The sequence below is a fragment of the Pleuronectes platessa genome, chromosome 11, assembly GCF_947347685.1.
Source record: "Pleuronectes platessa chromosome 11, fPlePla1.1, whole genome shotgun sequence".
NCBI classification, from domain to species: Eukaryota; Metazoa; Chordata; class Actinopteri; order Pleuronectiformes; family Pleuronectidae; genus Pleuronectes; species Pleuronectes platessa.
Genome location: NC_070636.1, coordinates 9,878,189 through 9,895,427, shown reverse-complemented (window position 1 = coordinate 9,895,427; position 17,239 = coordinate 9,878,189). Strand labels below are relative to the sequence as shown.

The window sequence follows — 17,239 nt, the reverse complement described above, 5'->3', positions numbered from 1 at the left end:
GGCTTTTTCTTGTGCTAGGTCAAGTAATTTGAAATAAAGAGATGAGGAAAAAAGGTCAGCGTTAACTTTAACAATTGGGCTTGCGTGCTGCAGTGCCAACGGGCCAATCAAGTTGAAAATATTGACTGCCCGTGTCACAGGCTGCCAGTTCTTAAGCAATAAAATGTGGGAGATGTGGTGTTGCACTGTCTATTGGCTGGCAGAGGTTGAATGGAGCAGGCGCCAGAGGCCTATGCTGTTCAGCCAGTGACCGTGCTGATACCACAAATTTAGGTATAATGTATCAGGACAATCAGAAAGAAAAAAAAGAAAGTGCAAGTCTGAAAGGACATTAAGTTTGGCTTAAACTAAAACAGCTGTCTATGCTGCTTTCTGTAATCTTACACTGTCTGGTAGCCAAAAGAGAATCAAGGAATTATGTTTGCAGACAGGAGGGAGATGCCTATTCCATTTGTGCAGTGGTCGATATAACGTACCTGTAATTTAATTGCTGTTGTTGCTGCGGTTGTTTCGCATTAATCATGACTGTAAAACTGAAAACCAGGGAGACTAAAGCTGCCACATTAGATGAAAGTTTGATTGGAGTAAGGCTCCAGAAGGAGTCTCTTTCCTGTCCAACTGGTGAAACAATAAAGGACAAAACTTGGAAGCCTCATCCCCGGGGGCTGTATCTGAAAAGTGCTGTAGACTTTACAACACAGCATGGAGAAAGAAGCCCCACAAGAGATATGAAGAGGGCTGACTTAAGTGGCATCATAAACACCTTTAAAGGGAAAGCTCTCGATGGAATTAGTGTGTTATCCATCCTGTTTGACAATTGTGTCAAAAAAAAGTAGATGTCTAAGGGTCTCTATCCGCAGAAGTCCCAGAAATGTACTTGCAATTACTCAGTAACTCTCACCTTACATTTAGTCTTGTTTGATCAGCGTGTGATGTGAAGTCTGGGGACAGGTTATTATCCTGCTTAGTCTCTCTTGTCTCCTCCTATTTGAGTTGAACATCACGTCCGACCAAACACATTGACAGGTTGGTTCCGTGATTTTACCAGTTCCATAGTGATTAGGAATTCCATCTCAATACATAGGTTAAATATATAAGTTATTGTAACTTCTAGTGGTTAATATCCATAGTCTGAGAAAAATAGATATCAACTAGTGTTAAGATTAAGAACTTAGCTTGTTTTTTTTTTTTTAAATGAATATACCCCATTGTTTGGGCAATCTTTTTGGCCAATACTATGACAATGTCATATGTCAATGACAAGACTAAAATGGAGAAAAAATATAAAAACTACACTCTTAGTGAAAAGAGGAAATGACAGTATTCTTTGAAACATTACAATAAAAATCCAAATGTTCTTTCAAAGGCAGCACATTCACCTCCTGTATTCTGAATTATCTTTCACAAAAGCAGCACAATACACATGAGCGCAGGGACAAGAGCACTAGACTGGTCCAGGCTATGTACTATGGCTGAAGGTGATAAAATACAGAGAAGGAAAACATTTTGACCATCTTTATAAATATATATATATAAAAATAACGGAGAAAAAGTGAGCCTTTTCGATTGAATTGCGAGACGCCCTGCGGCTGAAGAATCATTTGGAGGCAAAATAACTAACCTGAAGAGACACCTTAAAGCACATGACAGAGAAAGTCAAGTTAAGATGTTAAATGTTGTGTTTAACAACATGTAAAGCCAACTACTATAGGCTGTGGTACAACATTATCTTATAGCAACAGTGTGACCATGCGTCTTTGCTTGCAGGTAGAGACTGTCTGTAGCTCAGTCACATTCATGAATGGATCGGTTTATATTTTCCTCACAAATTTATGTTCAGTACTATAATCTAAATGGTAATTCAAACCCAATTAGAAACAATTACTGCACAACACAATAAAAAACTAAAATAAGGCCTACAAAGTACAGAATCAACCTTTCTGACACAGTGCTGACAAACCTGAATGACATTATGCAGGATTTATTTCAGGGCTGTTGTACTAGCTTGAGTATTGTGAAGGGTTTTCTTTTTTCCGGTTCCTTTCTGATTTACTCGTATTACAAGAGAAAGCTTGCATTGGATCTGTTAGGGTTGTTGCTTTTTTTTCAAATTTAAATGTTAAAAGCGGTTGAATGAAATCTTATTTAAAACGTGTAAATGTTCGTTATTGGGCAAAATAAAGGCATACAAAAAAAATGAAGGGATATCAGGACAGTGACTGCAGGATTGAACAGAACTTGTGAGCGAAGTTAAATGTCAGCAGCAAAAATAATGTCCATCCAAATGACTATGGGATACAGTCAACCTAGATTTGGATTGTTGTTTCAGTGCCGGTATCTGTATAATATGAGCTTTAATATACATGATAAAAACAATGCAAATCTCAGAGTATGTATTTTCTACTTGATCTGCTTTTATTCTCTTTGCCATTGTTCTTCCTTTTATTTAGCCTCTTTCACTGTCCCCCAGTCAATGCTCAGCTCTCTCCCACTGCGTAGCTCCAGTGAGCTGACTCCACGTCAGGCAGTGCAGCCCAGGAGGGAGCAACTAGCTGAATTATTGAGAGCATAAAAACGCTGCAGCTAATGGATCCTGAATAAACACACCGGCTAAGCTGCTGCCGCGGCTTCCTGACTGCCACAGGGCATCAAGCTGAAAATTCCGAGGCTGAGGATACAGAGGCTGGAGGCTACGGCTGAGGCTTTGTCTGGATCTGAGCCACAGCTATGACACACGGGAGCCATCCAAAAGCATTTGGGGTACAATGAGGTAACCGTAAAGTGATTTATGTTGTTTAGTGTGGAGACAGAAAGGAAAAATAAATAGGAAGTGATTGGGTGTCTTTTTCATTATCATTTTTCCCAAGGAATACCTTACGCTACAGTAAATATATAAACCAGCGCTCGTAAATGGCAAAGAGATGGGAAGGTAGCGAGGAAAGAAAATGGAATTTTAAATGGAGGACAATTCAACACAATCAGTTAACTTCCTATATGAGCACAGAAAGGAATGCATGCCTTTTTAAATGTTCCTATTTATTTCACTCCTTCCACAAATAGCTCATGTTTGCTTTCGTCAATGTTCCACTGAAATGTGCAGGGCCTTTGATGGGTCACATGACACCGCGTCACACTGGTAAACAAGCAGTCACATGCCATCAAGTTTTAACTTCGTGAGAAATTATAAAGGCATTCATATATTGATTTAATGAGCTATAGAGAAACTCTACAATGTGTGTGTGAGCTGGTTTGTACAGGCTCGAGCGTGTTCACTCCCATTGAACTACTTCTGGATCTAATTCCAAAGAAAGAACCATGGCAGAACGTCTTAATCACGTTCTGTAATAATGAACACACTCAGAGGGAAATGAGAAGAGATAGAAATTAAAATACGAATGGAGGAGCAATAAAAGAGAAAGAGGGAAGAAAACGTTGGCCCTGCAGCCAACTGGAGCTTCTAAGCTTATGAATCAGCTGAAAATATGCGTACGAGTGCGTGTGTGTGAAAGATGGTGTAGAGAAGGTGATTCCCATACTGAGAGGGATGAAATACACTTTTCTGACTTATGTAAATAGCACCACTTCCTTTCAAATTTGGGCAACTGGGAGGTACGGACATGGCGACAACAAAAAAAAAATGACGTGAAGGAAATTGAACTCCAAAGAGCTGTCACTCATTGAGGAAAAGATAAGAAGAAATACGGGCTTAAGCATGACTGAAGCCCATGAGCAAAACAGGCATGGATGTTTGAAATGAAAAACTGTCAATTTGCTGTCGACAAACATCAACAAATCTGATCTGACACAATCTGGAACAGCTCTGGGATGCAAGTTGCTGCGGTTTTCAAAAGTTTAGGTTTTCATCATTACATTGTCTGCTATAGCTGATCAAAATTTGATATGTAAAGCTGAGATATGCCATGAGGCAACTTTGTAGGCTTGAAAGACACAATTGCTGTACAAGACAGACAATCCACATCATTTAAAAGTCTGTAAGCCTGAAATTTCTAATGCGGAATGACAATGTTTTGTGTAATTATACAATTTGCAGGTATAATAATGCAAACAAATTCACCCCTTTGGTCACGGGATACGCATTCACACACATTATCCTTTTATGACTCCGACGTCAGATCAGCGGGTCCAGAAATAGAGGTAGCCCCTGGCCTTGGCCGTCTTACTTAGCACTGCCCTCTGTACTTTCCACTGCACAGCGTTTTGCAAATGGCCTGATCAGATGTCAGAATGTAGCCACCAGGCATGTGTCTTCCTCGTGTTTCTACAGGGCTAGTGGTGTGTTTCTGTGCGACCGCCCTGTCCCTCCCAATTTCACATTGTTGTGCAATATTTCAAGACAGGTGATAAATCTATGTGGGGAATGAAAAGAGTGGGCTTAGTGTGTCCTTGTTTGGTCAAATAAATAATAAATAAAACCTTTATTTATTTGACTTGTGTGAATGGAATCTAAATAGTGACATTGTTATAAAGAGATCAAACAGAGCACTCTGCCACGCCGAAGAGCTTACCTTTTTCTTGTCTCTCATGGAGCTCTTGCCTCGCACCATGATTTTACATCCCGTCTCTGCTTCCAACTGTTTGGCTGTAAGACCCCGAGGGCCAAGGATTCTCCCCACGAAATTATACTGTGGATACAGAGAAACAAACAGTGAGTCAAGAGGTGAATACAGAGTGTAAGAATTTTTATTCTGTAACTATATTACATTTCATTTGGCTGACGCTTTTGTCCAAAGCGACTTACAATTAGTACAATCAATATTCATGAGGGGCCATTTAGGGGCTCAGTATCTTGCCAAGGACACTTCGGCATGTAGATGGGAGAGAGTGGGGTTTGAACCGGCAACCTTCTTGTTGTGGAACCACCACTCTAACCACTAGGCCACACCGCCCCCCCCCTTTATGTCAATACATTGAATTCAACTATTGCAGTTCCATCTTGAACTTCACCATGGGATAGGGTTAGTATATATATATATATATGTATATACACACATACAGACACACTAGTACTTAGTATATAGATAGACCCACACACTGGAATGTGGATACCTGACCTGACCCGTAAGGGCCTATTGGGACACGACAGGCCACCCCAGGCCAGGCCCTGACACATATGTTTAAATGATATTCCGGTAATGTCAGTCATGTTGGCTGTGCTGACTTCTTACACACATACTAATAATAACCATGCGCTTGATAGACAGTGGATGATACACTCAGTCGGCTACAAAGGAGATGTTGGGGTCGGGCTGGAATCAATACGTTTTCTTTATTTGGTACGGGTATGGACGGGAAAATGTAGCCCCAGTTGCACTATTACACATACAGATACATAAGACATCGGCAAATATGACTCTTATTAGGCTTAATAAAATGAGCTTAGTTCAAAAGAATAACAAAATCAGGACTAGTACTGATCTTTTCATTTGCACCTTGTGGTTGTGAGCAAAGCCCTGCATGGTAGCTAATGCTATCTAATATTAACAGTCTGCGGAAATCAGGCTGAAAATCCCCCTAAGAATTTGCAGATCAGTGCTTTCTATCGTCCATTGCACACCCCTCCTGCAACACGGCTAAAACATGTGATTCTTTTATTCTCCTCATCATGGAGATAGCAACACTGGAAAGGAAATGTGAGTTTATAAATTATTATCAAGGAAGAGCAGTCCTCCCAATAGATTAATGTTTTTTTTCTTCTTTCTGCCCGACTTGCTCTTCAAGCACATGCAACACTGGGATTGGCTTGTATATACATCAGCATCCCCACTTGATTTCAGAAAAAGAAAATTAATTAGCATGAATTAACTTGGGTGGGAATAGTGGGGAGGGTGGTGAAGGGGCTGAAGAGTAGAGTTGAGCTGTGAGGTGAGTTAGTTTGCGTGACAATTTTCTTATCACTGGTGAGTGGCTTGGGAGCTTTGTACCAAAAGGAAACATATTTACCGACATAATCCTCTCCACTTGAAACCAGCTTCCAACTTGAGAAAGCGAAAATGTGTTGAAATAATCAAACACAATTTTAAGCCAAAATGAAAATCAGAAAGAAAGGAAGAGTGTGGTAAACAAAACGACCATGTTTTAACAGGGACTGCTGGAGAGCATGACGGGTAAGAGATCTCCAATGCTTTAAAAAGGGATATTTATTACTCAAGCTAAATTTCCAAACCTGAAATATTCAAATGCTCACTGGCATTGTGGAATGCTTTTCCTTGACGACCAGAAGCACAACGGTTTGTCTCTTGAGCTGCGACAATGAGCCGTGACACCCCTGCATTCAATTCTTAAACGCAGTGAAATCAGCTTAAGCACTCCAGCGCACCAATGCTCCGGCAAAGTCCAAAAAGCCATCAGAGAAGTCACATTTAATTACAGAGGGATTACAAATTTAACGCAAAGTTTGTGTATTTTTTCCCTAAACAATGTAAACACCAGTGAGGGAAGGCTAAAACTCCAAGCTGTTGTTTTCCCTTGTCCCTGCTTCTGGGCTATGCCTGCATCCGAAGCCTGTCAGGAAAGACTGTGGCTGGAGAGATGCAGATGATCGTAGCATGCAGCTATACGAGATGTTTCTATGTCACAAGGCAACTGTTTGGTTCACTTTAATCAAGAAAACTGATCCAGGGGATGGGGTTGTGAGTGTGCGTGTGCCTGCAGAAGGATACATGGGCACCTGTCCTCGGAGGTCAGCCACCAAAGATGCATGCTGGCCTGCCTCTGACACACACACCCATATACACAACACAGACGCACACACACAGCCCCAAGGAGCACAGGAGAGGGCTGTCTGTCTGCATCACAGTGCTGCTGCAGACATGGGTGAACCCCGAGCTCAGGGCTTTAAAGCGACTCTGTGGTACTCCTACACACACACACACACAGCCTCTAGCCTTTAAAACAGAGACTACAGTGACAACGTCCAGGGTGTTGTTATTCCGTTTTCCTGCTCGCAACTGCAATACCACACACCCAAAAAAATGCTTGCGGTCATACACACACACACAAAATTTACACCTGCAAGGTTTAAAAACTTACTATATTTATTTATAGGGTTTTTTCTGCAGATGGGACATGTCACAGTTCCCACCAGCCTTGCAGGCTTCATTTTCCTCCATCAGTCCAAATCCCATCAGAATTATAGAACATGAATATATTAAATACACACAATAGGTGTATTACAAAGCAAGCCCCAGATGTCAAAAAGGATAGAGACAGGGGAAGAGAGTACGTGCGATCTAAAATCTGAGGTGGTTGCTTGAGTGATAGAGAAAGAGCATTTAATATTTTATTATCTGGCCTTCTCTCACGGTGTTACTAACACCACTCTCCCTCCGACAGTGGTAAGTAAGAATTCTCTGTAGACATGAATATGCTGATGACAAATGCACTTGACAGTGAGCAGGGACCTGATGGAAGAGCGCTAAGCGAAGTTGAGAGAGAAAGGGTTAGAGAGAGGATGACACAAGAGCCCGCCCACCCCGTCAGTGTGAGAGCTTGTGGGTGTGAAGGCTGGTGAACCACTGTCAGTTGTGTTTTTTAAATGATGAAACAGGCATGTGCACACACATATGTGGGCAGGGGGCATGGCAAGAAGCAGGCGCCGTGTCTGACCAAGCAGTCACCGCAAGTTTTACTCACACCCAAATGACTCCAGGAAATTGAATCCTCAACACGCATCAAATTATCAAGCATCTAACGTCAATCCTGAGAGGTAACAAGAAACAACACTGCCTTCTGCTATCAACCCATTAAGGCCTAAGGTGCAGAATAAAAACACTTTAAAACCTAACAACAACCAAAAACCTGAGGGTTTTCTGAAGAGCTGACAGAATTGCCCAAATTTATGAAAGATACCATTTGATATCTTATACTCTTGTTCTTGAAATCTTGAAACATTTGTTCCTGAAACACATCACCTACGGGCTGAGCCTGTGTCTGAATCTTCAGCTTTGTAATTTTCATTGTCGTTTTCAAAATTAAACACTGCTGTAATCATGATGTGCAACTTTAAATGTTTTACTGCAGGCTAAGAGCAGTAACAAAAAAACTAAAATACCGATAATACATCTTGTGTTTCGCACAAGTATTTCAGCAAATCAAGATTTAGACGCATGTGTGTGGCCGGCTCTAAAACGACAAGCATGCAACCATGTCACAGTCTTAAAAAGGTATATAAACGTGTATGTTGCATCAAGTAAATGGATGCAACGCTGCAACTAAAAGTCTAACTCTACAAAAGATATGAAGACAAAATCAGCTTAGTGAAGGAATAAAGTTCTCTCTCTCGCTGCTCCCTGACTTCTAGCTTTGTACTTTGGGTTTGACATTCTTCTAATGGATGTTGATATGCTCTTAGAAAAGGCGACCTCCATTTTAAGCCACTGGAATGTAGAGACAATGGGTGAGTTATTAGGGGGCTGGAGACGCATCGAGCCTGCCAGGAACTCAGACCACAGTACAGCCAGAGGAGCAGGATGCACACAGTGCCCTTTCGGCCAAATGCACAAACCTTTCTTCACCTTCTCTTGCTAAACTATCTAACCTCCTCTGCACCGCCTCCCAAGACTCAGGTCTGTAAATAACGGCATGTCCAGGAGGCGAAGCTTTGTACCTGCTGACTGAAAAATTCATTCAAATTTTACAGGCTTTTAACAATTAAAAATCTGAAACAAAGTGTCACAGCAAAATTGTGATAACTATCATTAAGAATCTATTGTTTTCCCTTTGGCACCTGATTTATCATGACTCATGAGAGCAACAAGCTATTCAGGAGTTGAAAAATAAAATAGTGTCATATCCTAGTATAAGGTATGTATTATCAACGTGCAAAACTTAGGAGAAAGTGGAAAACCGTTGTGATAGAACTACAATACACCAATGAATAGGACAAATATAGAAACGTCATCAGCACTTCCACTCAGTCGCTGTGAACTCTGCGGACAATGACCTGCTCTATTCACATGTCAGCTCTATTGAATATTACACAGACATTGTGTTAGAGAGCTGTCAGTGTAAAGTCCATTTAATGTCCAGTTCAACTAATTTGGACATTTGTGTTCACACATACACCTCCTCAGGCTGATGTCTGCAAAAGTTCACGGTGGCAGTGAATGTGTGAAAGCAGCTTTTGTCTCTTATACAGAACAACCTCCGTCTGAGTAACACACTGCTGCTCCACCTCTTTTGCTAACAGAGCAGACAGACTGCTTTCAGACATGCACTGAACTCTTGACTGTCCTCTACAGATAAAAAGTCTCTCGATTTGTCCTTGGGGGGCTTTTTTGAAAGAGTCATTAACCAGGTGAGAAAAGACAACTCAATTAAAATGTATTTTGAAACTGCAATGGCGAATGAGAGAAGTCGCCACAGCAGGCCAACAAACTCACAGGGATGTAGTGCTGGACTGAGGCTAACAACAAAACAAGAAAAACACTGTCAAAACCAGTGTTTTTGCAAACTTTAGTTTTTTTGCTAAAGGTGGACGGGTTCTGTCCCACACTCCTGATTCAATTTTGTTTTTATCTCCGTTTTCCTAAAAAAAAAAAACATTCCAACAATATTGAGAAACACACAAGAAATATACAAACTGTTTCTGACAGACAGACAAGATGTGCACACTGACAAATATACACAAAGCCCCCTTCAGGACAAGGGCTTACACTGACATTAAAGGCTCTTTGTTTAGCTCCAGTTATCACTTCTCCACAGGCAGGTTTTGTTGTGAACATATCTACGTCTACGACACTGTCTTTAAATCGAGTGTGTTTGTGTGTGTAACCACAATACATGGGAGTGAACTCTTGCAGACACCCGCGGTGCCCAGAGCCGATTGTCGTGTGGGTTTGCGTGCACGTGCCTTGTGGTTTGTTTTTGTTAGAACCGACTGCAGTTCCACCGACAATGCTCAGAGGAGAAGAACAATTGTGGCTTTGGTGGCGTTTTGTTTGTGGTGTTGGGGAGACAGGAAATGAGATCATGCTCTCTGGCTGTATGCACACAGGGCTTATCAAAGAGAGGGGCCAGGCCAGGAGGAGAATACCAATCACTTATTAGCCAGCCTCACTGGAAACGAGGAACAGTTCATTTGGTGCATTTTATCAAAGTAAGGGGGATTCTGTGGTTACACCAGGCCCTTTCATCTTTTTCCTGCACCCATACTTCACCAATATTTTCACTGTTTTGTACCATTAATCCATTCATAAATTCTGTAAACAGGCACCCTTGTAGCCGGATCTCTCTTCAACCTACACATACAGTCAGCAGCTCCCAGTAGCATTTGCACACTGGAAGGAGAGGATGGAAGGAGTATGGGAATAAGGAGAACACAGGTGTATAGCCCCCAGTGGTTAATATGCTTGATCTACAGGGGGGCTAGAGGTGAAGAGGCTGGAGCAAAGAAGGGGTGAAAATTAGGCTTAGATTCCAATGATGACATCTCTGCCTCCTAGGCCGACAAACTTCAAAGCCCTCTATTCAGCACATCCAGCATTTAGCGCCTAATCCATGGCTCCTTAGATAATTCTGTTTGGGTTTATTTTGGGGTTGCAGGCAGGGTGGAAATACAGACGAGTGGAGACGGAGAACGACTGATACCAGCTGGAAGTCTGGAAAACGTTATTGAAGGAGTCACAGGGCAAAGTTTAGACTTCTAGATAAGCGAGTTGCAGATAGAGAACATGGACGAGCAGGAAAACGCTAACTACAGTTTCCCCCTCGGTTTTCGCTTGAGCATTAGTTAATCATCCTAAATTAACAGGAGACTGCCTTTTTGACAAAGAGGTGGAATAACGGTAGCCTTGACCTGCTACCGTATCCGTGAGTCTATCATTAAGAGAGGAATGGAAACACTATCCAATTTAGATTGGTCACGTCTGGCCAGCAGTCAATCCTTTAATAGAGCCTTGCACTGAAGTCACACTTGCATCATCTGATCAGCCATCAGCGATTTCATTCATGCGTCATCGTCTCTACCCAATACATCAGATGACTGGTGAACAGCTGACTGGTCAAAATCTAATTAAAGTTGTGTGTACAGGGCAGCTTCTACAAACTGAAGGGTGTCACTATTATTCAGCTGCCTCCTTCTCTCTGAACGCATCAACAAGTATACCAACCTGAAAGACTATACCCTCCGATATGATATTCTGATATTCAAGGTCTACTAACAATATAATAAAACTTTTGGAAATAAGCTGCTGGAACAAACAACCTATAGTGTTGTCATTTTAGTGATAGAGAACCTCGTATATAAACTAAAGTACAGAAGCTTTTGGTATTGTTGACTCTGCTGAGATGCAATGTTTATGTGTATATGCCAGAGTTTTGTATACCAAAGTGTACAAGTTCAGCAGGGAACTTTGTTGTTTACCTATTTGTAATAAATAGCCAACTAGATAAGGCAAGTGTCTCCTATTAAAAAAAATTTATTTCAGGAGAGTGCACACATCAACTTTGATTGTTATATCCCTTACTTGTCACATCTTTTTATAAACCTAATAGAAGAGTGTATTATTAATGGTACTATTTAAAACACTGATGATGGTCTAAAAACTGCACATAGATACTATATTAACTGACACCATGTACCTGGTGCAGCCTCTTCATCACTGTGTGCTCAACCTGCTTCCTTTGTCTTTCATTCTCCCCTCTGCACCTCTCAGTTTAAAGACATCAGGGACAGACGGGTATAACAAGCAGACATCCACTTACAGCGCAAAGCACAATTTGGTAATTTGCAAGCAACCATTGGCATAAGCTCAGTTATGAATGCTTACCAGTTTACATTGTTGCCCTTTGTCATGTTAACCGACAACAACAAATAGTCCTCTCTGTTTAAACGATCATTGTAATTACCCTCCCCATCAAATAGCCAACTAGAGAGCCATCCGTTCATCAAATTATCATCATCATCACGCATGGCTAGCTAGCAAGAGATATCAAAATCCTGCGCTCTGCCGCTCTATCGGGGAGGGGAGGTGTGGGAGGTACATTTCCAGGACTAGTAATGACTTAAGGGGTCAGAAGGATATCAGGAGCTGGCATGATAAGTGATGACATCCTCATGGGAACAAGCTTAATGACTTTCGCTGTGGCTGGCTGGGCCTGGCAATTTTACTGCAGTGAAAAAGAAAGGTCCAGGAAAATTCCAGTCTGCTCAAATCACCAGAGCCCTTTCTTTGGTAATCTCGCATTTGTGTGCCTTGCAGTAGAAGTGAAGAATCATGGCCATAAAGCAACATGTCATTGTCATCCTAAACTAGATTAATTTGCTTTCAAAATACGAACTAATGAGCAAAAAAATGGACTTGCTGGGGATTCAAATGGAGGAATTTTAGGTTGTGGGGAGGTGTCTAAAAGGAACCTGAAGTACCACGAAAAACACACCTGAACACCAGATTAACACTATAGTGCCACAGAAACACACATTGTTTTGCTTTCCTATCTATATAAATTATCATTATTTTTTCTGCATTGCCCTTAAGAGAATTTAGACCGGCCTGCTTAATGAGACAGTTGCTCAACAGCTTACTTCTCGATGAGGGTCTCATTTCATAGAGCCAGCAAAGCAAGGGTGGCGTCCACGTGTATGTTTTCACTTCTAAGCATTTCTCGCTACCCTTACTGACCCACAACCCATTTGGGCATTTAACGGTTGGCAAATACAAATACACGGGAAATAAAGTGGAGACAGAGGCATACTTAAAAGACATGTCACATATCCTATCAGATGCCTGAAGGTCAGCAGAAATGACATGCTTAGCTGTCAGTCAGCTGCCTATCATTGTGTGTGTGAGCGTGTGCTCGGGAGAAAAGTGGAGCCACAGATAGCATTTAATTGAAGGTTGAAGTTATCAGATAGCCTGCGACTCAGCTGTCAGTCAAGATGCAGTCTCCACGGTGACGCTTCACAGCGCTCTGCACCACTGACGACACCAGGAAAGGGCTGACTTTGATGAACGGTGAGGGAGCAAGCGGGGAGTCACGGCGGCAGACGGGATGATAGAGACAAACACATCCATAGACAGATGTGGGGCTCACAGGCAAGTACACACGAGCCAGAGAAGGGAAACACTTAAGGGAATTAGAGTGAGGTGTGCTGGCAAGGCAAGTTATTTTGGTAGAATTGACATTCTGCACAGCATTCAGGCACCAGGACAATCTAATTATCTACTGGTGAAACCAGAGCAGGGGGCTTTTAGGTGAGACAGAGAAAGCCCCTTTGAGCAAGTGTGACCTCAGCCGGAGGATATGGTGAGAGTCTCATTTGTAATTGAAAGTGAAAACTGTGAGAAATGCAAGTAGAGGAAGGAATCCCAAAATGACAAGTGTGGAAAGAGGGAGAAGAGGAGGTAATGGCATGAACGGCGACAAATCTGCTCTCCCAAGTGAGTTGATTTCAAAAACACAAATCAGAGACCTGGAGCGTCATTTCCTGCTTTCTTGGGGGCACCTACAAATGCGTCAGTGACACACAGACTCACATTTATTTTTCCGATGAGAGGAATATGGGAAATTAGGAGAAAATGTGGGGGGAAGATATTCCCCAGTCTAATAATCATCATTACTGTTTCCTCTCCTTTTAGCAAAGGGTAGATGGGGATAGGAAGTGACATTTTTCTTCCCTTCCTTCATTTTTTTCATCTCTCCCTTTCCACGATGATCATACATCATCTCCACTTGTACTCGACTATTAAATGATACGACTCTTTATCCTGCTTGAAGACTAACTAGATTTTCAGATACTGGAGCTCGCTCTGTTTGAACAACAATTATCAACCTACACAGAAGGATGAGTTCAGTCCTGGGTTAAGTCACTTGAACACATAACAATACTTCATCTACAATTGTCTGCTGTTCAAATAATGGAATCCACATTTCATTCCCTCCTAACCTACTCAAAATTACAAATGCTGGGAGCAGCAGAGACAAAAAGGGAACTTATTACCCAACTTATTACACATTACACCGTTATAATTGAAATCCTGACAAACATCTCATTTTTATAGAGTACATAACAAAGCTATCTGGCATTTGCCTCTGCAGATGTAATGACTACACTTCCAAGTGAAATATGTGCAGCTTTACGTCACCATACGCGTGTCTTTTCCTGTAATTTTACTTCCCTGTGCAAATGTTTGTGTTAGTATACATTTTTCTACTAAAGTCATCAGTGACTCATCTCAGCCACCAGGTGGAAGCCTAATTGGTATAGTTGGACTTCCCTGCAGCTGGTAAACACAAGTGTGAGTTACAGCCCTGCTCAGATAAGAGCAGAATAGCCCACACAGTGAGGGAACACGAGGGTCATCTGAGGATGTCCCACTTTAAATAGGCTGTGTGTGTGTGTGAGCGTCATTGCTTGAATATCCTTCCAGCCACAGATGGTAGACAGTGTTTCACACATTTCCACACACCTTCAAATCATGTATGACTTACAGGGTTAACACAAAACCTACCAACTAACACACATGTAATATCTGTGTGTGTGTCATCATATATGCTGGCTTTTATTAAAAGTCTATCATAAACTCTGCTTTGAACTTCTGTATTTAAATACCTTGTTCTACAGAAAGAGATTATTTCAGCTAAAGAAAAGTATCACTGATACTTCTTCAACTTCAATAAAACTTAAAGACAGAAACATATAACTTCAAAGCAACAAATGTTTCATCACCCACAGAAGGTCAGTGCTACCACATTTACATTTTCAGAGGAAAAGATGTTTATGTTCTCAGTACCTACAGTATATAAGTAGACATAATTATTCACGATTGAAGGTTTGGCTGCATAGGTTAAACTGAACTTTTACATTAGCTTTAAATAACTGACTCCTAGTCAGATGTCAAGGATGATAAGAATTATTGACGGAATAAACTGTTACGCAATTAGCACGCAAAAGCAACACAAACAGCAAATGGGATTCTCACTGCTAATTTGGGAACTGTCCCGAGGGCCTGAGGTCCAGTCCCTAGAGATGAAAGGTGAGAGATGGGATTTGGTCGGCTGATTTAGCTGTTGAGCTCTGAGGCTGGGTCTGGTCTGAGGGTCAGCTATAGCAAAGTTGATCCCAGCCGGTCCCTGGTGCCCTTTATCAATTCTGTCAGGGGGGAAATGCAATCCATGCCTGGCTGGGTCTGGCTCTGCGGTGTCTCTTATCCTCCGTCACCTCCCTCCATTCATTCATTTCCTCACTGCAAGCTGCCGGGATTACGAAGAGAAACGTTCCTCCTCAAGACATGACGCGACCATTCATGTTTGCTAGAGAGCAACTGTGAGGACAAGAAGGTGGCTGACTATATTCCCGCTCACAGGCAGTGTTATTTGGCCACAACGATGCAGTTGTCACTCCCCACCCTCCCATTCCTGAGAGGTGGCTACCTACAACTTCTTCCTCTTGCCTACAGTGAACATTCAGCAAACATCACAGTTGGAACTGAAAGTAATGCTCAACAGGACCTCCAGGGAGTATCCAAGGCATGGCTTGAGGGCGGGAAGCAGCGTATTGATCCACAAGGTGACTTTTTATTAAATAGATAGAAGCTTCACCTAAATTAGGTTGAGTTTCTTTTTTTTGGCATTGTCTCTGAATATTTTTATCCAACTCCATTAGTCCTAAAAAACGATTTAAGAAAGGGCTCTGTAGAACCTGAGACTCTGTGAAAGTTGATTAAACAAGGTACTTACATCAGGGTACTCTTTGACAGGCACAAACAGTTTTTCCTGCAGGTGGACGATGGGTCCCAAAGCCTCAGGTAGCTCCAGGGGGTGTCTTTCCACAAGGCCATTCACTGTGTCACTGTACATGTCTTTGCGCACTCTGTTGATCTCTGAAACACAGAAAAGTAGAGTATGGTAAGCAAATGAATAAAAACAACAGTACACAAATGCCCTTCTTTTTCCATTTGTATTTGATAAATCACTGTGATATTGATTTTGACTTCTGGGCAAAGGCTTAATGTAGCAGATAAATCTTTGTTTTACAACAAATGAAAGAAAAACAACAGATATTTGTCAATTGCCTTGAGTGCTGTGTTTTTATAGAAAAACTGTTGTGTTTTATTGTTTTTAGAAAGTACGTGACAAAAGGATTATCACAGCCTGTGAGTGCAAACATGTATGACGACAATATCTTATGATTCCTGCAGGGAATATAGTATTTCAAATTGTTCAGACTAAAACAGTTTTATTGTTGATGACAGAGACGTAAGTTAAGTGTTGCACTATTTAGGGGTTAAGGCTTCAGTCTTCCCTTTCCCCATGGGACTCCTCAGTGGCTGTTGTCTAATAAAGCGGACTATGCCAGTGGCTGGGCAGGTGGGAAGATAAGACACTCAGAATCGGGTATATGCCTTCAGATCTGATCCCCGTCAGATTAATCTGATGGACCTGTGTCCCACTCACAAACACAATGCCGACACGGATTACTGCTCTAACTCTTGACACGCACACAAGCTCACCTCTAATTCACCAAGAACCCATTTCGGCACACACAAATTCACATGTCAGAGGAAAGCTGTTCCTTTCAAGTTGAGAAAACCTCTCAATTCATTCATCTCTTGTGGCCCCGTGTGTAATGAATAAGTGATGTGGTCACACTTTCTTGTTCCCCACATTTGTCATTACTGTAAGGGATGATTTGGTGATTGGACAGTGAGCTCAGTCCTGGGACATGTACACAACATGCTCTCATGAGCACACTGAATGACAGCTACATAGGGAGGGTCTGGTTTCTCCCGGTGGTCCTAGTGCCCCGGCTGACCAACACAGATGGGTCTGTTGTCAGTGAATCTGAGAAAGAATAATTGCGACAGCTGGAAAAGGAGGACTGAGAAAATCTATGTGCCGCAATGAAGCTGGCACAAAACACTACCATCAAGATCATTTCTGTTATTTTGAGAAGTGTTGGAACATTTTTAATTCACAACTATATGAAAAATTACTGGGAAAACATTATCTCTGAAGCATAAAGCTGTAAAGGGCAGGAGAAAAGTGAATTTAAAAGGAGGCATCTTTAAAGACAGTTTGAAGTTTGAAGGTGAAACAGCTGAAACAAAATGGCAGGGCTAGTGAAGCATCGAGAGATGATGTGTCTGGTGTGGAGTGGGAGCAGGTGTTAGACACTATTTCCATCTTTCATGAGACTTCCAGCCAGTTGGGTGCTCTATATAAAAACTCGAGCTGGGGAACCTGACACTCAACTAACGATGCCCGCAGTAAAGCATGC

General features: G+C 41.8%; 1 protein-coding gene across 6 annotated transcripts in view; it reads right to left on the bottom strand.

Moving 5' to 3' along the window:
* The window catches only part of qkia (QKI, KH domain containing, RNA binding a), a 73,879-nt gene that overhangs the window by 32,180 nt on the left and 24,460 nt on the right, over positions 1-17,239 (bottom strand). For all 6 annotated transcript variants that reach the window (XM_053435072.1, XM_053435074.1, XM_053435077.1 and 3 more), the window contains exons 2-3: positions 15,700-15,842; positions 4,527-4,643 (exon numbers count right to left, since the gene is read on the bottom strand). In XM_053435072.1, the coding sequence (XP_053291047.1) occupies positions 4,527-4,643; positions 15,700-15,842 (260 nt within the window). The remainder of the gene's footprint in view (positions 1-4,526; positions 4,644-15,699; positions 15,843-17,239) is intronic.